Below are 24,840 nucleotides of genomic sequence, written 5' to 3'. Positions count from 1 at the left end.
CTTTGGGAAAAAACAAACAAAACAAAAATAAAGAAAAATAAAAACACAGACCCACCTTTCTCAGAAGAGGTACACTTACTCTTTTTTTAAGGTTTCTGCTGTGTGGCTGATCATCTGTCTCTACTGTCTGTATGGGATTGGCCTGTAGATCGATTAGTGCCCCTCCACTAATTCATGTGCATCATTAAAAATCAAGTGTGTCCATTTTTTTGCAGGGGTTAGCTGTGTGTTTGTGTTTTTATGTACAATCCTGTACCATATTTTGAGCCTTTTCGTGACTCTAAGCGTGACCGACCATATTTTCAAACCAAGGAACAGGGACCAAGTGCACACTGATACAGACCAATCTGTGTTTGGCACATTGTTTCAGTCCTTTGATTGGGTTAGATAATACTTTGTTGGACAAATATTCCAGTTTCGGTGGCGAAAACCACGATCGGTTTGGAGGACATGTTGAAAACCACGTTTTGCAAATATTTGTCAGGACTCATGCAAGTAGCTTGAAATCAACACAGTCAACTTCTGGTCGCTGTTAGTTCATCAGCAAAGACTACTGATATGCAGCCTCAATGCTGAAAAGTTTTCTAACTCGTCATCAGCACTCTCAGAGGTCATTGTTCAAGATTACCGAAGCTTTGTAGGAGCTATGAGCTTAATATGTACTGTAACGTCTTGTTAGTTAACTGCCAACACATCTGCTCATGGTAAGACAAAATGAGCCAATAATAATATCTCAGGCTGTAGTTTCCGTTGATGTCGGCCGATGCTTACCTCGTACTCAAACTCCTCCGTCCTCTCTCCATCAGCTGGAACGGGGGAGAGATAGTCCATCCCATCATAGTAATCCTGCTCCATTGTATGAAGAGAATGACAGCTATCAAGGGGAGACAGGGAGAGGAAGAAAGAGAGGGAACGACAGACAGGCAGGGAAGGGGGGGGGGGGGCAGAGGCAGGGGGGCGTGAGCAAGATCCGTCTCCTCATTTTCTTTTAAACGTGTTCAATACCCGAAGTGACAGGATTTCCTTGCCTTTGTCTTTGTGGGAATCAGAAGAATAAAGAATTTGTCAAGAGCTTTCACTCCCGCTGGAGTGTGTGTGATAAAAGTACAGCCCCTTTTTAATAACAGCATATCCGCATAATTTGCTTCCTACCCTTGACAGAGAAAACCCCCCACATTGTACAGTGTTACTCTACTATGCTTCCCTCAGTCACTGAACAAAACAGCATTGTCGACCTAACAAGATGCACGGCTTCGGCGCCACACAAGATAATCACTGTGGACAAAAACTTCAAAAAGACACTGTTAAGCATATTGAATGATGTGTTCAGGGGCTGTCTGACTCTAAGATTACCAGGCACGGTAAAACTGTCTCGAAACAATATTACAGTCACAAAACCAGACAAGTAAACATCAGACTGCTTTATACTTTGATGCCCTACTATTATACATATGACAAAATTTGGCAGTGGGAGCAAAGAATACAATTACAGTTTTTACAGTCTAGCCTGAAAAGTGACAAACTTTTGTTATGTCTATAAAATCCGTTGTATATTGAATTGTGCACCTGATCTCAGATGAAAATAAGAAAATGTGGGTTTTATGTGACACATTGATCACATTTGGCTTTGGCCCCAGGGCTATAAGTAGTCCAGGAGCACGCGTTGTTCTGTGTTGCCTAGTCTTTTTTACGAGCCTATTTGCTTTAATCACCTTGTAAACCTTCCATGAGCCAAAATGGATACGCCAAGCAGCTCCGATTATGGCGGGAAGGCCCTGTGGGGAACTGTAGTGATATTCTAAGATACATATATGTGGCAATGAATCTGATCAGCTCGTGTTCTCCACAGTGCTTTATAACTATTGTGCTATTCGTTCATTCATTCCTTCATTTATCTTCTATCCTTTATCCGTTTCCAGGTTCTGGGGGGTTCTGGAGCCAATCCCAGCTCACACTGGGTGAGGTACACCCTGGACAGGTCGTCAGTCCATCACCGGGCCAACACACAGAGACAGACAGAGGCCAACAACCACTCAGACCTACGGACAATTTAGAGTCACCAGTTAGCCTAAACGTGATGTCTTTGGACAGTGGGAGGAAACCGGAGTCCCCGGAGGAAGAACACGTGCAAAGTCTATTCAGAAACAAGAACTGAACCCACAACCTACTTATTCTGGGGCAACAGCGCTAACAACTATGCCATGGTGCCGCCCAGCACTGACAATGACACACATTTTAATTTTTTATGTTCACAATGATAATGAGCAATAGAGATGAAGCATGAATGATTAAACAAGTCTCTGGTTACAAATGACAACAGAGACTCACAGAATTCAGCATGTTTATCATTGTTAGAATTAATTATCTACAGTACTGAACTCGGTTTTCCACAAAAATAGTTGCAACATCCCGACGCTGCGCTATAAAGGTCTTGCACTGCTATTGTTTCATTGTTTCATTCCCAAGAGGCAAACTCCAGATCTTCCTTTATGCTAAACTTTTTCTTCTTCAGAGTTTACTTTTCCTTTGAGATGAGCAGAATATAAACTGAAGCACCAGAAGAGGAAATAATGAATCGTGTTTCTTTTGTTCTCTTCCAGGAAAACCTCTTGTCAATACTTTAAACTCTCAATAAACTCTCAATTCTTTTTCTAGTTTTTGTGGTACATCATTTTATGTAGATTTTGAGATAGTGTTCTACCCCGCATAGAGTCATCGGTGTGTTTACGCCTGTAGTGATTGTACCTAGTGTGTTTTTAGCTATTTTACATACAAGTCATCCAGCTATAACGTTTCATTGCTTCTAAAATAATAGACCTGTGAGCTCAACAAATATAATAATTTTCCGGTTGATTTATGACCATCACGGTGTACAGGAGGTATGTGCGAGCTGCTCATGTGATATATCTGTAAGCATGTGTTTTCTTCATCCGAAATTCAAGTGATGAAGGGATGAAGATTTCCATAACCTGACACATCCAAATGCTCGCATAATCAAAGTCACTTAAGCATCAAAGTCAGTTTTTTTAATCGTTTGAATTTAGTCTCTCTTTTTTCATAATTAGTGATACATTCAAACAAAGGCCTTATCCAGAACATTAAAATGAATGTGTGTAATCTGTTTTAATGCTCTCAACTTATCCATTCTTTGATGCTTCATTTATATTTTATGTCTTGCATACTTGTGGTGCTAATGCTAATTCACTAAACACTGATATTTCTGCCTCACAGCTCAATAAGACAGGACACTCATTTTTTCCCCCTTTGTAATTAGCATCAGTCTCAGCCAAAGTCAAAACAAAGGCGCAACAAACAGAATTTGCATCGCACTGAACCAAAATAATTTCTAATAACTTCAAGTTGATAAAAATTCTATCAAACCTCAAATTTGCTTAAGCTATGTACTTTGCTCTGAGTCAAATTTAATCGACCAACAAAAACTGGACTACGTGTGACTCCGTGTGACAAGACTAAATTTCCTTTCGCACTGACCTGTCAGAGAGCAGAAAGGGACAGACGTCAGGCACGGGAGGGGTTGAAGGCCGCAGCTTTGCCAACGCCATGATGTGTTCAAAGGTGATGTCTGTCTGAGTGCACACATCCACCACATGGATTTCCTGAGGGGGGCCATGGGGGCGGCCGCTGGGGGTCCGCCTGATGACCTGCACCACAACGGGGTCCTTGGCAGTGCGAAAGGCCTCCACAGTCTCCTCATGGCTGGACTTGGACAACTCCTTTCCATTCACCTGAGAAAAAAGCATGAAAACAATTTTGGGATTGACGTGAAAATCTTTCTCTCTCTTATTTTTTGTTGAAAGTTTTCTTTGAAGAAACTTGTCCAGATAAACCTGAACGGGCAGACTGGAAGAACTGGTTTTATGGTGAAGTGACATTTGACTAAAAGTCAAGAGGGAATCAGAGGCACAGCTAGCAGTACGCTTATGCTCTTTCCATGAAGAAAAGACAGACTAGTCTTGGCGTCAGAAGTGCATGTAGAACTCGCTAATTTACATTCACATTCTGTAGTTTTAAAACTAATGCCATAATTAAAATGTAATAAAATACAACCCCCATAGTCATTTTCTGCACTTGACTGCTTAGCTTGGGCTTAATGCAATAAGACAGAAATTGTAATTGTAGTTATTTTTTTTCCCTCTAGAGCGTCCTCCTGACTGCAAATCAAAAAGAAATCTTAATGAATATAACACTGCAAAACATAAATACAAAATTTCAGTTTGATGCAACATTTTCAGAATGTTAGATCAAAGCCCAAAGCCCAAATGGCCCATGTTCACTCAGTCCATCTTCGATTTCATCTTCACAAAATGAACTGGATTTTCTGGCAGATTGTAAACCACTTTCATTACAGCTGGCACATATGAGGAAAATTATTGCTTCGTTTAGCACTGTTACTTTCTCGGGAAAAGAAGCCATGGCAGTGCAATACCTTGGAATGTGCTTTTGCTATATACGCTGAAACCAGAGATTATAATTTAGATAAGTGCCGAAAGAAAGAAAAGAGAAAAGGCACAGCATAATTACACTTGGAGAATAAAAAATAAATAAATAAATATTTCTCACAAGGCAAACTGAAACCGGTTAAAATGATAACTAGAAGAGCAAAAGAGAGCATTTATATTCACATTTCTAAGAGATGGAAAAATACAGAAGCTGTGTCTGATGTTTCAGAGTTCGAATCACAACCTTTTTAAAACGCAACAATGAGGTAGATTTAAAAAAGAAAAGAAAAGAAAAGGCCTACTTCCAACAAACAAAATGACCCAAATTCACGAGGAGTCAACAGTTTCAAATAGCTCTGGCTGTGTTTTTCTAAATGAACATTAAAAACACCAGCGAAGCTCCCTGATATTTTCAACCTTGGACATTTTTACCACTAACTCTCCACAACTCAGATGTGTTTTATTTTTTCTAATGAATGAAACATTCTGACCAGTGTCAGTTGTAAGTAGGCTGCTAATAAACAGTTATATTCTGATGATGATGATCGAGATAAATTGATTCATTAAAGCCAACAAAGTACAGGCAGAGAAAATGCCCCCAAACACTCAATAGCTGCATACGTAGCTGCCTGCAGAAGCAACACAAAAGGCATTGAAGTAAAAGTCATTTGAAATCAGTGGAGTGCTGCTTTAATTTAGTCTGCAATTTTAGACTTCCACACAGCCAACATCATTGCTGGCTACCAGAAAATATGAAAAATATTTATAATGTAATAATGGTATAGCCCAAATAGTGTGTTACTCTCACTCCTCTGTGTGTTGGTGTGTGTGTATCCCTAGAGAATGAGTGATGCCCCACAAAACAACAAACAACTTATTTTCTTAGCCTCAACAGTAGCCATATATAACTCCCTTAGCTCTTGTTGTGCTCTGGCCAGCTCCCCTGCCTCCTGATGTGACCTTTGTTTGTAGCGATGGTGCATTAATCACCTGAGTGGGAGATAAACTGGGTCAACACCACTCCTATGGAACTGCAGGGCAATTTCCACCTTCCCTCATTTCTCCTTCGCTCACACCTGCTTCCATTGGTTTTTGGCCAGTCAGCAGTTATTACATACTGCTGCATGTACATTAGGGTTTTAAACAGCATATTAAAAAAACATGGAGTGCTATTATAATTAGCTTGTATAGTACCTTTAACTCTCTCCCTGCCTTACTCCCTTTCTCCCTCTCTCTTGTGTCCCTGCCTGCGTCCTGCTCTGCAGCCTAATCCTGGAACAGGGAGCCTGGTGGAGACAAAGGAGTTGGAGCAGACAAATGAGGCAGCCTATGGCGTATGACAGTCCGGGAGAAAAATGAATAAATTTCCCAGCTCTCCCTCTGGTACAGCCTGTCCAGCACTAACTAACTCCTCCTCCTCCTCCAACCCTCACCACTTGCTAGCCATACTCCATGAGCATAATGAAACAAGAGGAAACGCGTCAGGAAAAAGAGGAGGGAGTGTTGTTTTTCTATTCTCATCACTAGTTTTCATGAGAGCCAGATGGAACAATTAATTCCCAATCAACGCAGGAATATTAAGTAGCCTTAACTCCTGCATGGGGGACTTTGCCATCCCTTTTGTGTCCCTTTGGCTGATTTCTATCCAGCTAAGCACACTGCCTCAGTTAGTTGTGTGCTTGACAGATGGGAAGGGCTTCCATAAGCCTGGCTGGCTGAAGCTTCGTAGATATTCTCAGTGAAGATCTGCCTTCAGCACAGTCCTTGAGATGTCTTGCAACAGCTTTCCTCTCTGAAAATGCATTATAAGCTGGCGTGATGAAGGTGACTTTATACTCGCTTTTCTTTCTTTTTTTTATTTTATTAAATGGCAAACTTCCTGAATTCCTAATTAAACGTAAATCCAATGCCTCCTCTCAGAACAGGCTGTGGCCTCTTAAAGTTTGATCGCAGATATATCAGTGTGGTTATACCAGCGTAAACTATCTCCTTCAAGTGCAATGCAAAGTATGCAAACACATACTCACTCATAAACACATGCTGGTAAACAAAATCTGTTTGCAACAAATTATTTAGCAGCTGCAGTGTTTATCAAGTCCAAGGCAATTCAGCACACACGTCATGGCCAAAATGGCTCCATATGCACTGAGTCAACATGAATTATCTTATTGGTCTGGAGCAAAACAACACAGATTACTCAAAAAAGATAATTTGTTAGACAATGGAGCCGAGAAATGATCAGGTAAATGTGAAGTTGGACGGAAAAGGGTGCTGGAATGGAGGAGCTGGACCAAGACCCATCTGCTGACTGTTTGCATATGGATATGTCACAGCTGTGGCCAAGGGAGAAATGTGTTTTCATTCAGAGCCCCTGTGACAACCAGCGGCTTTCTCACAACAAACGCTGTAAACCTGCTTAGTGGAGTGTGACAAAAAGATGAAGCCTCTTTCTTTTTCCTTCGTTTTCTCTGTGGCAGAACCCCATATTGACAAAGACATTCAGAAATTGTGTTCTTGTGACGCAGCTGAGTGCATTAACTCTCCACTTCAGTAAATATCTCATGTCACTTTAAGCTGTTCTGAGCCTTTTCGGGAACACAAACACACTTACTTGAACACTTCACTTAACTGAAAGTCACTGGTTTTACAATTGGGATCCTACAGAATAGTACACTCTCAAAGGTTCTCTCATGTGCATCCCATCTTATCATTTACCCTCCAGGTATGAGGACAAGCAAGAAAGTACAAGCACGAAGCATCTTGGCTGGACTCCTCAGGCGTCTTCTCCGTCATTGCTTTTGTCTCATCGACTGCTGCTTCCCATCAATATTTCCAAGGACTGAAGGCAGAATGTAGTGACAGTGGTAGTAAAGTGTGGCCAGTTTATCTGTTAAGATGTCAACTTCAGCCATGTGTAATGCTGCATCTGCCGAGGGACTGTGTCTGTGGTGGGAGGTAAAGACACTGCAGGCAGCTTGCAGGGGATTATAGATAGTGATTGATGTACCTCTTCTGCAAGGAGAAAAGACAGCCGCAGGCAGGAGGCTCTAATAGACCATTAGCTTTTTTATGCTTTAGAATTAACTGTACACATTGCTTTATGACTTGCACGCAACACTCGGAATCTTAATGAATTGTTTTTGTTTTCAGTTTTATCGGGTTTACGCTGGATGAAGGATGAAGCTTCGGGTTTCATATTCAAGGTCATTGTTTCAACATCAGCTACAGTGATAAATAAACAAGACTTTTAGCATCACACTAAACCACCTTGGGTTGTTGCTTAACATATGTACATGCACTAAGTTTCCTTTGAGTGTATGTCTCCTGTGTGTTGTCACCTGCTGTTTGAGTGGCAGCCTATGGGGTGTTAAGCATATGCAGGCAGATGGAGAAAATCTAAAATGTAGGTCATCTGGCCTCGGGAGTGTTGGGCTTGCAGCCGATTTTTACACTTCCATTCCACCTTCTCATTTTTGAGGAGACAACAAGTTGATTGCTCAGCATTAAGGCGCCGTCAGCTGCGTGGAGCCGTGACATAAGAGTTGGAGGAGATTGGGGATGGTGACAGTTTTGGTTTTGGTGGAAATGCATTAGGGGGGTGGCTGGTGGGGGCTGCTAATTGTCAACCACTGAGTGCTCATAGGACAGAAAATACTTCAGTCTTCGAAATAATTACAGTACAAGTGACAATTTTGGTCACTTAGCTATGTCATCGATATTTCTCAAAGTACAACCAAATTAGTGTCTGATAATGTCAAACTAAAATTTGCTGCTATGATTGCCCAACAAAAAGAAGTGGTTCCTTTTCTGTGCAGAGTTCCTCTTCTCTTGCCTGTGTGGTTTTCCTCTGGGTACTCCAGTTTCCTCCCACCATCCAAGACATCATGTTTGGGTTAACTGGTGACTCTAAATTGTCCGTAGGTCTGAGTGTGAGTGGTTTTTTGGTCTCTGTCTGTCTCTGTGTGTTGGCCCTGTGATGGACTGGTGACCTGTCCAGGGTGGCCCCGCCCTCACCCAGTGTGAGCTGAGACTGACTCCAGCACTCCCCGCAACCCAGAAACAGACGAATGGTAGAAAATTAATGAAAAAATAAAGGAAATACAAGCAAGAGCATAAACATTCAGCAGAGAAGTGGAAGTAAACACTCCCAAAGGTAATTGTAAATGCTGGAAGGATATGGGTTCCTTTTAACACCTAAATGTCTCATTTCAATAATAAGTGACAGAAGAAAATACGGGCCAAGATCTGCTACACTACAGCCCTTATGAGTGCATAAATCACTCTCAGACAGTCAGCGCAACTGTCTGAGCGACTCAAACAATGCTCCGGTGACAGGAAGCTGAGAAAGGGAGGATGCCACTGGGGAAATCTGACAATCGCGTCAACATCTCTACATGAAACCATGTATAGGTTTCCTCTACCCCTTCCAACCACATAAAACACACCGCACAAGGCCCCTGGGCTTTTTTTTTTTTTTTTACATTAAAAAGGCCCAACACAACGCTGCTGAGGTTTTACACCCGTGGACCATTTGATCAATTCTGCCCATTTTCCTCTCTGATCACCGGTCTTGTTTGGAGTACTCCCTTTATTGCGCAACTCCGGCAAAGTGCATCATCTCCTTCAAGCTACCCTAAAATTCATTGTCGGTCTTTTACTCGCATTTATTATCCAATCTCTTGCAGTAATCGTCAGCACAAGGACAACTGTTATACAAAGGACAAAGGAGAGAGCTTTAGTCACACTCAATGTCAAACATTTTAAGAAGCAGAGTAGGTGAGAGTGGAGCATTCGTTCCTATTTCCTCCTTTACATATGTCCTTGTCTGCTGTTTTGTGGGGAGCAAGTAAGTCAATCACTCAGTAAATAAGAAAGCCAGTTATACAATTACCTTTTTGGAAAGCCATATTGCACACAATAATTAAAAATTCAGCAATGGCTTACAGCTAGAGTTAACAATTAGGGGCGAATTTACTGTCTGGCCTCCAATTATTAACAGGTATAAGTGGGTGTTGTAATACAACCCGACTGACCGCTTTTCCACTGGCAGTCAAGTTTCCCCTCACTGTGCAGACTGACGCATTGACACACAACTGGCGTGGTGTTTTCTCATGCACTAAGACTACACACACGCACACACACACACACAGCGGATAGAGAGTAGGCTGCTAATGAACGTGCAAACTGTTAAATCGTATCAGTAATGTCTCATACCTGGGATAGTGCCCCTTTAAGTGTTGGAGAGGGCTTAAGAGAATAAATACACCTCTCAGTAATTCGAAAGTTTTTTTATGTACATGCTGTGTGTTCTTCATTAGTGGATTTGTTGAGTGACTGGGAATAATTTGAGGTGTAAGTTGCGTTTAATGGCTTCACCGTGAGGTCTGTGTTTGTGGGGGGGTGCATGCTGCAAATGGGAATTAACATTAAACTAACTGTTTACGCATATATTCAGAATGTAGGTGGCTGCCTGTTAAATTATGATGTGTTATTTTCCATTTCTAACCATCTGAAACACGCAACATGTGGCATGTGGGTGCAGACACTTTGTGGCTATTGAAAGGCACCTTAAATGTTGCTGGGCCGGAGTAATGAAAGTGAGGTAACCAGCAACGGAACTAATTACACGCTGCCATTCAGTTGTTGTAATGCGATGTGACGGAATTGATCAAATTTTTAAAAGCACAAAGTAACCCTCCCAACACTAGCTGTGGGTCAAAATTGTTGCGTTCATGAAATACCTCCAGTGAAAGCTGAGATGGCTTTTCCAACCAAGCAATACTCAAACAGTGACGGAGACAAGTGTGTACACAGACAAGGCAGATATGACAGAGGCAGGCACACACACTGTGTTTACAGAGCTCTATATGAAAGATTGTCGGGTACACATTTCATCTGATCTCATTGTACTTGGTCCAATTTGTCGGATGCAGTGGGTAATAATATCCACGCCATCCCCTTGTCCTGCTTTTGATAACTTTCCCATTAAATTATATCAATATGGCATTCCATCTTCATCACTCACACATTACAGCTGAGTGCGAGATAATTGTACCATCCTATTTTGGTCGGATTAGGAAATTCAGCAGTGGATTTAAAATATGATTTGGGACTGATGAGAGAAGCCGAGTGCTAAGTTAATCAGCTTGTTCAAGGTTAATGGTACATGCAGGGTATATTTGTTAAAGGGATTTAGAGATGCACAGTTAATCTCTGTGCTTAACTTTAAAATCTTGCCATCTTGCAGTGAGTTTTAATGTAAAACGGAGAGTGAAATCAAATTAGAGTAAAAGCAGCACTTGGGTGGATGAATAACTAATGGATGAACGACCTCCTCCTCGGTGATAACTGGTAATTGGTTTGGGGGACCGGAGAGGATCGGGAGATGGGGAACAGTTGGATGGCGCTATGTGCTGCACAGATCAGCAAAATGGCCTGGCTGGCGTGAAAAGCGGTTGTAAGGAGTAATGGTGCCATCCATATGCTGACTGAAGAAAATAAAGAGGGCACTGTCATGGAACATCTCTTTATGTGCTGCGAGCAAGCCAGTGGGGGGGGGGGGGACACACACACAGGACAGTGTCTCGTATCAGTATTTACAACATTCGCAAAATTCACAAAACATGATATTAACGTACAAAACTGCGACCAGCGTACTTCGCCCACAGTCTTTTTCTTGCTTGCAGCAGTGTTGTGCCTGCAGCCGATTTCAATGCCAAAGAAACATACATTGTTGCAACTTAGGTTTTAGTTTGTCAACATATCTGCTACCAAAGATAACACTGCATCCACCAAAGCAACAGCTAACGTCTGCTAATGCACCAACATCGATCAATCTGTCCATGTCTGAGGGGACAACAGATACGACCATGTGTAGAATTAGACAGGATGTAAACACATCAGGACGAGGATGAGGTCATCTGGGAAAGGACTGCTACCGTTCTCATATTTGTCCTTTAATTATAAAGCTACAGCTGTTCCCAATTGGCTGACTAGTTACCCTTGAAATAGTTTGTCACAGGGCACCCCGCATTACCTGGCATGTCAAACTGCCTGTGCAACAACTGTGGTAACAGCTTTGGAGCAGTTCTGCTTGGTGTTCTTGCTCGGTCTTACTTTGTAGACAATATCACCACACTCTCAAGATCCCAGCAATTAACTTGCAAGTACAGTGTTTCCAAAACAAAACAAACAACAACAACCGCCCCCCCCCCCCACTCAAACTATAATGAATAAGATTTTTTTTTTTTTTTTTAGTTTTTATTATCTGTTGTTTCCCATAAAGTTTTACAGAGCAGATGAGAGTACACAGGTAGCAGATGGCACGAACAAAGCCCCTGCATGCCAGGTTCAGTCTTATTCACGGTGGCCTGGAGAGACTTTGAAAGTGGTAAATTGTTTCCTTCACATTTAATATGCTCATCCTAGCAGCAGAGGCAATTAACACTGGATAAGCACTATTTACATAATTCCAGACACAGTCATGATGACAACAAAGACGTTATGTCCTACCCCCCCATCCCGCCCTCCTCCAACTGGCTCCTTGTCTGTGAGGCTGTCACATGGTCGCTGGGTTGGAATGAGAGTGTAGGTCAGACGGTGGTACGTGGAGGTTTGACAGCGCAAATAATGAACTGGGAGGGTTTGAAAGGTCAGTCAGGACCCCTGCAGTTGGCCACTGATCAGTCTGTTAGCCATTAACTTGGAGCCAGTTCAGGTGGGGGTGTTAAGGAAGGGTAGAAAGGAGGGAGGGGGGGCATAGAAGAAGAGAACAAACAGGTACAAGTTGTGTTTATCTTCCTGTCCATTGTACTTGCTGCAGAAAACATCCATTGAACAATTACTGCATGTGATTGTAAGGGTCTTAGGCCCCAAAGCTGCTCTTCTGACTTTCACGTCACTTTCCTCAAAGGCAAATAAAGCAATTAGTGTCCCATCACAAATGTCAACCGCCACAAAGGACCTGACCAGAGAGTGGACAGCTAAAAATCAAGACCGCTTCTGAGAGCAGGTTTGGTCAATTTTGTCAACGTCATAGCGAACAAAAGGACAGGATTACTCATGATAGCCTGAGGCTGCAAGGGTTGAACTCTCATTAAAGCTTTGTTTTCAGCATGGGCTTCCTTACTTTATTTCAAGCAGTCAAAATATTTCAGACAAAACGAAGCTAAGTGGATGTGTCGCAAGCAAATGGGTGGTGTTTAGTTTGCCTTTTTTTTTTTTTTTTTTGGAAAATGTCAGGTTTATGGAGTCATAGGATTATAAGGCCTCTCCAGCGCCCAAAGAGTAAATATTGAGGTAATTGACTTCAGAGCACTCAGGAAAGCTCGACACCACAGGGCTCAAAACTGACGTCCTGCAAATACAGAAAACCCAGATTTTGCAAAGAGCAGTTTTAAAAGTAATTATGTTTGACCAGCAGCTAAAATTGCAGTCCATCAGTGGAAATCTTTTAAACAGGAATGGCTTAGAGCGTATGCCATGTAAGCACAGCATCCATGGTTGGAACCTGGCCAGAGACCTTGGCTGCAGGTCATTCCTGTTTCCTTTCAGTCTCTCTGCCAATTACTGAGTAAAAATAAAAAGGCATAAAAGCCCAAACCTTTGAATAAAGACAATGCGTTTTACTTGTTTGCTGTGAACAAGGGAACAGCGTATAGAGCAGATGAAACAGAGTCAGTTTAAAAAAAAAAAGCAGACCAGCCCAAAAGTGCTACCAGCTGAAGGACACACAGTATTAAATAAGATCAAAACTTCCAATGAAAGGCTGAGCTGTCCAATTAGGACAGCATTTACAATGAGACAGTGATGAAGTTGCTGATGATAATCTTAGTCTTGTGAAGAGCAGAGGAACAACACATGATTAAAAGGAAGGACATTATCTTAGCGGAGTGATCACAAGTGTAATCAATCTACTCCAAGGCTCCCCATGGTGTTGTTCATGGCACAGCAAACGTGCCGGCAAGAGGTTGGGAGATTCGATGTATGTGGTTTTTCTCTCAGCCCACGTGAGTCTCCATCCTTGGCAGGTTCTGAGTTGATAAACAAAGGGAAGTGAGAGGAAATTGGACGCAATTCGGTGCTTCCCACTGTGTCCTGATTGCACAGTTGGAACAGTGGAAACAGAAATGACACTCAGAAGAGCTACTGTATATTTGATGAAAAATACAGTAGCTCTGTATGTCAGCTCAAAATACAAGGAGGGACCCGAAACCCTGAGACTGACCTAGTTAATACTTAGAAATATTAATTAAAATGTATGCCTCATATGAGGAAAAACTTTTCTAACTCACCCCAAGTCCAATGGGAGCCTTTAAGGCACATACTCATACACAGGACAGAAAGAACTCTGACGTCTCCTCTGTATAGTTTATAATGTTTCTGTTATAATGCTGGTCCGAGGCCTGCTGCTACTTTTCTCTTTCAGAGTTTAATAGTTTTGTTTTGTTTTTTTTTCCATTTTTTTTCCCTACGTTTTGTGTACATGCAGCAAAATCTTTACTATTATTGAACATCTATGTGTACAAAGCAATTACATTTTTTCCCTTATATTTTTGTCTTGTTTGTTCCTGTAAAGATTTTTTTCTTTTCCTTTCTCTAGTGTGTCTTTCATCGGATGGGATCAATAAAATAAATCTATCTATCCAATGAAGTTCACACCCAAAATGCAATTATTATAAAGGCATACTATTGGCTTTTTGTTTTCTTTTTGTTTGGATTCGTGGCTTCACCACGAGTGCCGCTCTGCTACGAAATCGGTGTTCACTTGCCTTGCAAACACGAACACTGCTGGTGCACATGTGTAACAGGTCATGACAAACAAGTGTTGACTGATTTGATGGTCTTAGATTAGAATTATCTGTGAAGAAATATTAATAAATAAATGGAAAATAAGGGCTAAATATACAGTGGAACATTTAGAAGTCCCGAGTGTGTCGAATCCTAGATTTTGGTGAATCTACCATCTCATAAAAAAATAAAAAAAAAAGTCAATCGATTCTTTGCTCGTTTATAGCTCTGATTGGCTAACAGATGCTTAGGTAGCCACAAATCCATCATGATGCTAGCTTTTTTGAGGTTTGACATGGCAACTAGGCTTATGATGTAGCGATTTATAGATGTTTTTGGAAATATAGGCTGGAATAGGCTGAAAAATGGGCTGGACAAAAAAAAAAAATCAGCTCTGCTTCATTTACATTTTAGCTCCCATGAGGGATTATCTGAAAACACCATAACCAAGCAAGTAGATGGAACGTTGTCAGGGGGCGTCATGATCAATTCCCTGGTATTGGATCACTGCAGGACAGCTGTTGTGGACTACATATGTTTCCCATGCTTCGCACAAAGCACCGAGCAGCGAGACCCTTCCTTGCTGTCTATCAGCGGGGATTAGGTAACCTGTGATAGAAATTACAACAGTGTCAGCCCAGCCTGTACTGGATGTAATGAAACACCTGTCAAAACAGGTTTATATGACCTGAAGCTTTGCACAGTAAATGAGCTGTAACATTACCCTGCTCTTAATGGAGAATACATTAATAAAAAAGTAGTCCACCTGGCAATTGTAATGTATGCAAGAAAGCTCGCAAACAAACCAATCTTGATTAAGAACACCTGGCACTGTTGTTGCTTGAAGAGTACATCCAGGAATGAGTGGAATGATTTACAGGCAATATGAAGGGAACTTCCTGAATAATGATTCTGTCTCCTATTGAAGTTTCTCCAGAAAGAGAAAAGAAAAATGTGCCGATGAGCATATTGAGCTGGTGGAGGCACTCCAGAGACGCGCTTATTAGCTGGCACTTCAGAAATATTTTGACATTACGGGGCGAGCGCAGACGACTGTAATGCATCCACTGATTGTGCAAACGGATGGGAGACTGCTAATGTGGTAATGGTATGCGAGGTGTGCAGGGTGGTGATGTTGGTGGGGTGGGTCTTCACACTGTCATGGGAACCATAAGTAGGCCACGTATATGGCGACTGTGCTGCGTGTTTGGTGTCCTGTGTTTCATAAAGCTTGGGCTCCTCTGGCTAATGAGCGTAATAAAGGATTGTTCATGCCAGCGTCCGCTCATTTATTCTCATTCCTGAGAGTGTGAAGGGACCGCTACAGCAATCAGCCTCTGTTCACTGGTTAATTCCAACGCAGATTTATAGTTCGACTGTGTAACGGATGTGCACACGCATGTTTTTGAAGTGCCCCCCCCCACACACGCACAAACACACACACCAACACTCTACTTGCGCACAAAGGCAGTTTGTTTGTTTTTTTTAATACGGTTTTATTCCTACAACCGTGAGCCCAAGATTAAAATTTAATTGGCTATTAAGTGCAATCACAGTCCGGGTTTGGATCCTAATAAATGTTATGCCCAGAGACCACACCTGGACCAAACAGGCTGCAGTGGGGTTGTCATCTGTCGTGGCTCTGAAACAGGCACAGGTCACTTGTGGCTGTGGTGGAGGGAGGAGACATGACTTCCAGACAGAAATGACAGCTGCTCTGCCTCCCCGGCACAGAGTATATGGTATGACGGATGAAGCCGGGAGATGAATGTGAACATTGGAGAGGAGGAGGAGAAGGACAGTATGATATCCATTGATGAATGGTATCATATAACCACCTTCATAGGCCCCACTTATTTTATTGTTCTGTTGTTCTCTGTGCACTTTGGCTAGACATCCCTGGAATTCAATTCTGGCCCAAGTTCCCACTATCAGAGTTAAAGGTACATTTAGGCGGCACAAACACTGCCGTACATCATCTCTGGTCGAACAAATGCACAGATTTCTGCTGCATCAGCAACTACCAGTAATATTTTGTCAAAAGAGGCAGCTGGAATATGGACAGCACCAAAGCTTTAATGGTGTCCCGAACTTATACGGTAGGTCGCTTTGGGTAGAAGCATCTACCAAATGAGTCAATGCAAACAATAAGCTTTCGGACAGAGAGGCTGGATGGAATCAGGTCTTTAAAAAAAAAAAAAAAACAAAACAGATTCATTCTTAAATATCATCTGGACCGTGTGACAAAATAATGCAGGGAAAATATTCATAAAAGGAAATGAGGCCATGGAAAATTCAAGCCACCAAAGTTTTTGGCTACTGACGACTTTGCATCAAAATGCAGATCACAGGTTTCTCCATCAACTCATAAATGTCTCACCCTATTTTCATTGTCTGTTTTCCTTCTTTTTCTCCCACCACTAACAGATGCCTAATTGTGGCATAGCCCTGCCAAGTGTGAAGCGCAAGGACACTGAAGCTATTAGTCAATGAGACGATAGCACGGCATCATCACGCTCACTGCCTCATCACTACAGACACACAAGCCCCAAAACGAGACACCACAAGCAAGAGGGAGGCTGACAAGTCAGACACCGCAGCAGGGCATGGCACACCACTTTAGCTGAAGAGGAAGTTCTTCTTTTGTTCTTATTTGCCGGACGGTGTGCAGAGTTGGCAAGGATTAGGTTCATTTATACCATGGCAGCCGCTTGGCAAGGACTGACACTCCATGTAGAGCCAATGTAACACTAGAATGAGGCCAAATGGCTCTCTCAATTGGAAGGCAGGAGGAGGGAAGAGGTGGTGGGCGGGGGCTGGAAGGGGGGGGGGGGGGGGGGGGGGGGTATTGGTGCAGGGCCTCTATTCAACATTTACCTAGCGTTTTATAATTAGATGAGTGCAACTGCTTGAGAGCAAAGTGTCTGTTCCACTGTGATTTTCTGATACAATTCTGACTTGGAAACAGGCAGCAGAGACCTGTGGATGGAGACAATTAGTGAAGCTAATAAAATATGAACCATATTGCTGATGAAAAAGAAATCTGTGTGGAAACCGTACAAATGGGTGGCGGCATGGAAGTCGGTCATGACAAATACTAATTGGTCCCAAGTAGCAGTAGGACAACCTGCTAAAGCATGCGCACATCTGCCACTTAGGCACCCCCCCCCGCTCCCTTCCTGTTTCACGCATTTAATTTTCTGCCAAACAGCAACATTTAGTGCAGGAGGATAACGGTGCAGTGGGCGAGGAAAGACTGTGGGATGCTCAGCGCAGAGCCCCCTGACCGCTTTAAGCGCTTTAAGTCACACAAGATATGTATTTAGGATCAGCACGCAATTTGGCTTGTCACTACAACAAAACACTTTTGTAACAATTCATTTAAGTTGCTTCATTAAGTTGTGCGTGCGAATCATTTAAGACAGTCAGTATGAGCAGTGCGGCCATTTTGAATGTTATTAGCTATGTGCCGACTGGCAACCCCAGGGTGCACCATGTCCTAACCCTGTGCTAGATGGCTTTTTCTTTAAAAACTCAAAAAAATCATGTTAGGGGGAAGATTGCATGAAAAAAAAACAAGAAAAAATAAAGCATTTTGACATTGATTCCAATGAAACATGAAACTGAAAAAGTGAAGTCTTGCATGTGTATCCGTAACACGTACCTTATCTTCCTTTAGTTTGCTGTATGAACATTACTTTGGGCTGATGTGTTTGGAACTGCACTCATGTGTGTTATATTTTATGAACAGCGGTGTAGCTGTCAAGGAAATAGTTGTGCTGCACCAATTTATGGTCTGTCTTTAAGCTAATACTGTATAGGAAGTGTCTCTATTGAGTTGCAAAGGAGCCCACCTGTACAGTCAGTCAGTAGACATCTTATTCATTATTAAATATGCTGTTTCAGCAAGTTTGCTGAGACAGAATACAACCAGGATTTGTTAAATTCCTCTTTCCCCATTTACCTTTTAAATCCACTCAAATGTCATACTGTAAGAGCTGGCGACAAGCCACGTTTTGTAATCACTTGGACGGTTGCTGCCATAATTCATCTCAGATTTTTACAATGCAATGGCTGAACACCCATATAAGCCTCACTCCTGGCTTTTATTTACAGCCCAGGTGACCAGCGTGAACATGAATCTCAGCTTCACCCTTGATGTTTCCGTGCATTAATATTGAACATTTAATTTCCCTGCTTTTTGGTAAAAATATATTTTGTTGTCCCATGCAGGACGAAGGACTTCTCCACAGTCGCAGGCTTCAGACTTGAGTAGCCGCATTCAGGCATGAGAAGCCCTATATATTTTAGATTCACCTGGGGCTGTGAGTGAGGTGTGGGCTGTTGACCCGTCAGACAAAGGCAGAGAAGAAAATGGAACTCCCTCAGTTGTGTGCCAAACTCATTCCTGCACAAAGAATAAGTAAGTGTGACAGATTTTCTCCAAGCAACTGGGATATTTCCAGTCTCAGTGTTTCCTGAAATACAACTCTCTCCCCAGAGAAGGTAAATCTAGTGGAGAGCTGAAAAGCATGATATGATGTTTTCCTGTGGAAAGAGGAAAGACTCACTTGCATAACCCCCCCCCCCCCACCCCCACCCCACCTGGACTATAAAGATAGACAGAAATACACAGCACTGTCAAGAGGGAGCTATCTCTTTCCTCTTTGTCCTCTTTCTTAAACAGCAGTCTGTCAGTTCCCTGAAGAATAGCAACCCTCAGGTGGAGGACGTAGCCCCCTCCCCCACCCCCACCCCCATTTCCCGTCTATCCCAAAACATATTCAGCTATTGATTCATTCGAAAACAGTCTAAAAAACACCCAGTGTCTGAAAACAGACATTCCTGTATTGATTACTTGTGTGCTATTCCCTCAGGCTGCTTCACTTCCAAGGCACGTCTCAGAGGAAAACATTGTTTCCAAATCAAATTCACTTTGTTAAACTGATGCTACAATAGAATAGATGCAGTTTCGAGTTAATATCAGACCTTCAATTCAAACGTTTACAGCGTATATAATTTGCATACAACACAGGCCTCATTAGTGGTTGAATAGAGGATCATTTGCTGCTGAGCTGAAGCTCTGAGAATTCAGCGTGCTCTTCTGCCACTGAACACTCACTGTCTGGTGTTATTATTATTTTAGGAAGCGTATCTCAGTACATCTATGTGATGACAGCAGCCACTCCCACTTCAAATTTGACATGTGACTGGGAGAAAGTGACATGAACTGATGACACTCAAGAGCTGGTGATGAGCCGGTGACATTAATGGACTCCCACTCAGTGCTCCCCTGACATTATCCCGTCTCTCTCTCTCACACACACACACACACACACACACACACACTTCACCCCACAGGGCAGTCAACCTGACGAACAGTCTGCACGTCTACCAAGACCGAAGTTTCTCTGCCGTTAGGTGTGCTGTTTGAGTGTACAGTCAATGTCAGCTTGTACTTCCATCTACTCTGCTTCCAGGTCTGGGTCGTTCTGGCTCGACGTCTGTCTCTGCAATCCCCGTTCCTGTGGATCTTTCTCTCACAACGTGACACATCCCCAAGCCAGAAAAGATATAGACAATAATACCTCCAGTACGTTCTGGGGTCTGCTTGCCATCTCCACCCAGATGGATGTACCTGGAATACTTCCAGAGCACAGAAGGGGAGTGGGGGGGTGGGGTTCTGGGTCAGATGCCTGAATCACTGTCACATATTCTGTGAGCAGGGGCTCTTACTCAAGCTGTCTCTGGATATTCACATTTTTTACCCAGATGCTAAGTTGGAGCCAAACAACACCCAGTGGAGCCATCCATCTACCTTCCGCTTTTTCCGTTTCCAGGTCGCCGGGCTGCTGGAGCCAATCCTGGCTCACATCGGGCGAGGTACACCCTGGACAGGTTGCCAAGTCCATCTCAGGGCCAACCCACAACGACAAACACAGACGAACAACCACTCATGCTCGCATTCACACCTTCGGTCAATTTAGAGTCACCAGTTAACCCAAACATTATGTCTTTGGACGGTGGGAGGAAACCCACACAGACACGGGGACAACATGCAAACTGCACAGAAAGGACCCAGGCCGGGAACCAACTCAAATTTCACCTCATCTTAGATGTCCAACTCAAAACCTCCATCACAACAGAAGCTATACCAAACCTACAACATCATCGTTGTGTCACGTGTAAACAGACACAACAATAATCCTTACTCCAGTCTGCCCACAGGGGATTATGCTACAGGTCACAGCATGCGCCTGGATTAAGAGCAAATCAAACTGATGTGGCCGTGTATGAATTATCCTGGTAGCTATAAACTTGTCTCAGTGATTGCAGTCTGAATTGTAAATGTGGGTTGACACAGTATAAAACTTTACGATGATGTTAAAACGCCTTAAATCAATCAAACCCAACGCAACCTTTTCAGAACAAGGCACTGAATGAGCCCCCTCCCCACCCACCCACCAGTGTGTCAAGTGTTGAGACTGTGAGGAAGAAGGCCTGACTGTGAGAGAATCTGGGTTGTGTGGGAGGTGCTGGGTTGACTGCAGTGCTGCGGGGGAGAAAAGGCCGTCACCATTCCAGCCTCACGAAAATCTACTTCCTGCTGTGAACTTCTGATAGTTACTACTATGTGCTCTGTTGGAAAATTACTCTCCATTATCTCAGTCAGATTGAGGCATAACATTTTTTGTGTGATTTGATTTGAAAATTACACTTTCCATTTCAAAAAAAGTAAAGAAAAATCAGCTGCAACAAACATAGACCAGCATTGAATGAACTGCTTTACATGAAACATTTCTTGCAAATCAATTAAACCATAACCTGTTTCCTTGAAATTCTAATGTGTACGGGTTTGGCAATCCAATTAAATTCCATTTACACTGAGTTGTTCACTGAAACCCTACATATAATGAGACATTGATTTCATATGTGGAGCTTTTACAAAGCCATTGTGAAGCTCTCATTGCAAACGCAGCTCATTAAAATCAAGGTCTCTGAAACCGTGTCAGTGTGTCAGTGTCACAGCGGCAGCAACAAATGCACGGCTCTGCTCTGCCAAAAAGTGGACTTTAACACTTAGCCACATTGTAATCTGAAAACAGAAACACGAGCATTGTTGGAAAAAAAAAAAAAAAATACTGCTAAAGGCTAGGTGTTGCTATCGTTCTGTGGCAAATAACATCTGATACAACTGGCTCTTGTTTGGAGTCCACTTTGGATTCCAGCCCCCAGGAATGAATGTCAGATAGCGAATGTAACTGCAGTGGCTGCATGCATAGAGCCTCTTATCGCTGTCCTCCCCAGGGTCTGGAAATGCAAGCTGCAGAGCAGGGACATGCGTGTGTGTGTGTGACACTTCCCATCAAACGGCTGTCAAGCTTATTATTGAAGCTGCGGGGGGTGCCCGCTGACCTGTGGAGTGACGCCCAGAACGGTAGCCTTATCCAGGGGGGGAATTGTGTCACCCTGACATCCACACACCCTCCCTCCTTACTCCACCACCAAACGCACACACACACACATACACATACACACACTGATGTCTTGACCTACACCAACATCATTCATCCTCTCACACACCAGCAGACACACACCTGTCACAGACATTCCACACCTTCACAGGACTTGACCAAAGGTGAGCGCATAAAAGTAAATGCAACAAAAGAGAGGGAGAGCAAAAGACAGACAAAGAGTGAAAAAGGGGCTGTCACTGAAAGTATCTTCCACAAGACCTCGAGGCTTTGTCACCTGATTTTATCAGCTATGGATCACGCATGCAGCCACTGCCCTGACAACATACTATTTCTCCAAATGTCAGTGGCGATGCTGGGGCCGATATTTTACAGCCGGGCGAGGGGGGTGGGTGGGGGACTGGACGCTGAGCACATTGTGTGGTACTGATAAGAAGAAGCTTGTGTATTCTGTCAGGTCCTCTCTCATTTCACCGGCAGCAAAAAGGGAAGCGTGTTTTTGTTTCAGCAGTGAGTGGCAGCTGTGGAAACAGACACATCTCAGATTCTTCAATAAATTCAGATGACACAGAACCTTATTGACCCTTTCAAATGTGAAAAATATGACTTTTGCATAGGTTTCCATTTTCGTAGGTGAATGGTATAATTCATTTATTGATCATGTAGCGATTACAGGTACATCTATTCTCATTTTATGAAATATAACAGAATGAATGTAAGGAAAAGAATGGTTTAATGAAGCCTTTGTTTAACGAAAGCAATTAATTACAGTGCAACATGGTTTGTTGCTCTCAATATCAATGTGATGTACACAATGTTTTTCTTACATTTAAACTATTCATATTGACATCAGGAAACATTTAACTTATATGGTGATACTGACACGGATGATATCAGCTTAAATCTGCCCTATTATTTATCGACTGAGCATTTTAAGGAGTAGAAATATTGGCATCATTAAAGTACCGACGTGAATTTGTTTTCTTTTTCGGATTATTTATTCATGGCTAAATGAGGAACAGTTTAGCATATCCGAAATATTCCCCGATTGCTGAATGTATTTAATCAGGAGTATTAATTATTTAACTGCATTTCTCAGTGCTGTGATGATCTATGTGCTTTATGGATCAAATAAGTCTTGATCAAGTGGTGTACTGATGCATCCACACAATGTTTTCTGAGGCGTTTCCTGAAGCCCGTGCACAGCAGATCTTTAAGCTGCAGTCTTAAGTAAAACTGAAAATCAGTACGTGATGCCAAGCAAACAGATGAGCATTCACCTTTATGTGGAGGACACGTTCCTTTGTTGCCAAACTGTTTTAGAGTGGTCCAACTACTCATCACAGTTAATAACAGTTTAACAGCGCTGGTATCTCAGCTCAGCTTTTGCAAAAAGCTGAACCAGCACTGCTTATTAATTGGTGGCCAAAAGACCGTATGCCAGGAGGAAGGGTCTTCATGAATATGTCAGAGGCAGAGAGGTGCTTATAGAAAAACAAAAACAACAAAAAACTGTCATGATTTTGTATTCACACATTAAAATCTAATTATTCTTTCGCCAACAGAGTGCTGACTCACCTCAAATCGACAGACACCGAACTCTCCGAATTGACAGAACAGAACAAGGTGGTCGCTTCAGTCGGAAAAAAAAAAACAAAAAAAAACAACAATAATTGTGAGTTCACATAGGATCTAATTAGTCAATACAAGCTGCGTGGGAAAACAAAAGTCTGTGTTCAAGGTCCTGGAATTTTTGAGGTGCATGATTTGTAGAGGTGTTAAGTAAATATAGAAATATTTTTGGAGTAAAAATCCCTTCCTTCCAAACATACAAACTCCATGAAGTGGGAGGAGAGGGGAAGAAGCGTTCTCATGAATGCTAATTAATTAATGAGGGCCCTTCTGTCTGCTTAAGCACAGATAATCAGCTAAGAGGCACCCTGGATGCAGATGCACGGCCCCCTGTGCGCATCCCATAGTCCTTTGTTTTTACCAGTATTTGTAGTGAAAAGCACAAGCTGTCAGGACTTATTGCTCTCTACACCCAATACACACACACACACACACACACACACAAAAACAATCCAAAGTATCCCATAAAAGCTACCACCACACACATTGGCACACAACATACACATATTTGCAACAATCAAGCACAGATGCAAACCAATTTAGACACCATAAACAGTCATGCGCACACATACACACCACGGTTATGTGTGTGCAAAGGGGGAAAAGCTGCTTTGAAATGCATAATGTCACGTTACATGGAGAGCAACAGGTAGGTTACGGCTAGTAATAGGGACAGAAAAAGAGAGTTTACTTATGAGATATGATGAACACAAAGGACAGAAAATATTTCATATCTCCCAAACCTCAGTAATTGGTCATTTCCCAACTCTCTCTCTCTCTCTCACACACAAACACAAACAACAACTGAGTCATCTTACATGGGTTTTATTCATTAAATAAACACTCAGGTTCACTGGGGGTTGGCAGAGACGGGTAGTTCATTTTCTCTGTTGTTCCTCCACTCTGATTGAAGCTGACGGCCTTTGATCCAATGAGCATGTGAAAGTAAAACATGCACTAAAGAAGGCTGAGTATTACTCAATGATGGCACCACACTGATGTCATCCTCATTCACCACAGTGAGACTTAGAGTGAGATTACTTTTATCCCTATGAATTAATGAGGTTGTGGAAGTGGGGAAACAAAGAGAAGGTGAAAGGGTATAATGACCTCCAGAACTTTGATTGCTTTTGTAATTGGTTTTCTTGTTGTTTCTGTGCACGTATATCGGAAGATAACCTCCCATCACAGCCCTTACCTCAGAACAGCAAACAGCCAAATAAGCGCTTCCTCCTGACACCCAGCAGTAAGATGTAGAGAAATTTGTTCCGTGATGAACAAGCTTTGCTTCCTTAGGGAAAATGGTACTTCATGGTTTAGTTGTGCAGCTCCTCTTTCGCGATGGCTCAGAGCAAGTTGAAGGATTTTGGTACAGACCGCCGCACGTAGGAGAGATAAAACTAATTAAACAAATTTTTAAGAACTGTGTTCACGTTGCGTTGAAAAGGTGCAAGGAAACCGGGGGGGCAGGGAGTATACGAACA

At 42.5% G+C, this 24,840-nt stretch overlaps 1 protein-coding gene across 4 annotated transcripts in view; it reads right to left on the bottom strand.

The window, feature by feature from the left end:
• LOC115056387 (PDZ domain-containing RING finger protein 4) overlaps positions 1–24,840 on the bottom strand; it is a 110,756-nt gene that overhangs the window by 14,664 nt on the left and 71,252 nt on the right. For 3 of the 4 annotated variants that reach the window (XM_029522770.1, XM_029522771.1, XM_029522772.1), the window contains 2 exons: positions 3,493–3,746; positions 772–874 (listed from right to left, as the gene is read on the bottom strand). In XM_029522770.1, the coding sequence (XP_029378630.1) occupies positions 772–874; positions 3,493–3,746 (357 nt within the window). Of the gene's footprint in view, positions 1–771; positions 875–3,492; positions 3,747–11,972; positions 12,088–24,840 lie in introns of those variants that run through there. The other variant, XM_029522773.1, reaches the window with a different exon arrangement.

The sequence above is a fragment of the Echeneis naucrates genome, chromosome 16 (genome assembly GCF_900963305.1).
Source record: "Echeneis naucrates chromosome 16, fEcheNa1.1, whole genome shotgun sequence".
In the NCBI taxonomy this organism is placed as follows: domain Eukaryota; kingdom Metazoa; phylum Chordata; class Actinopteri; order Carangiformes; family Echeneidae; genus Echeneis; species Echeneis naucrates.
The sequence above is the reverse complement of the archived record's forward strand: the minus strand, read 5'-3'. Positions and strand labels throughout refer to the sequence as shown.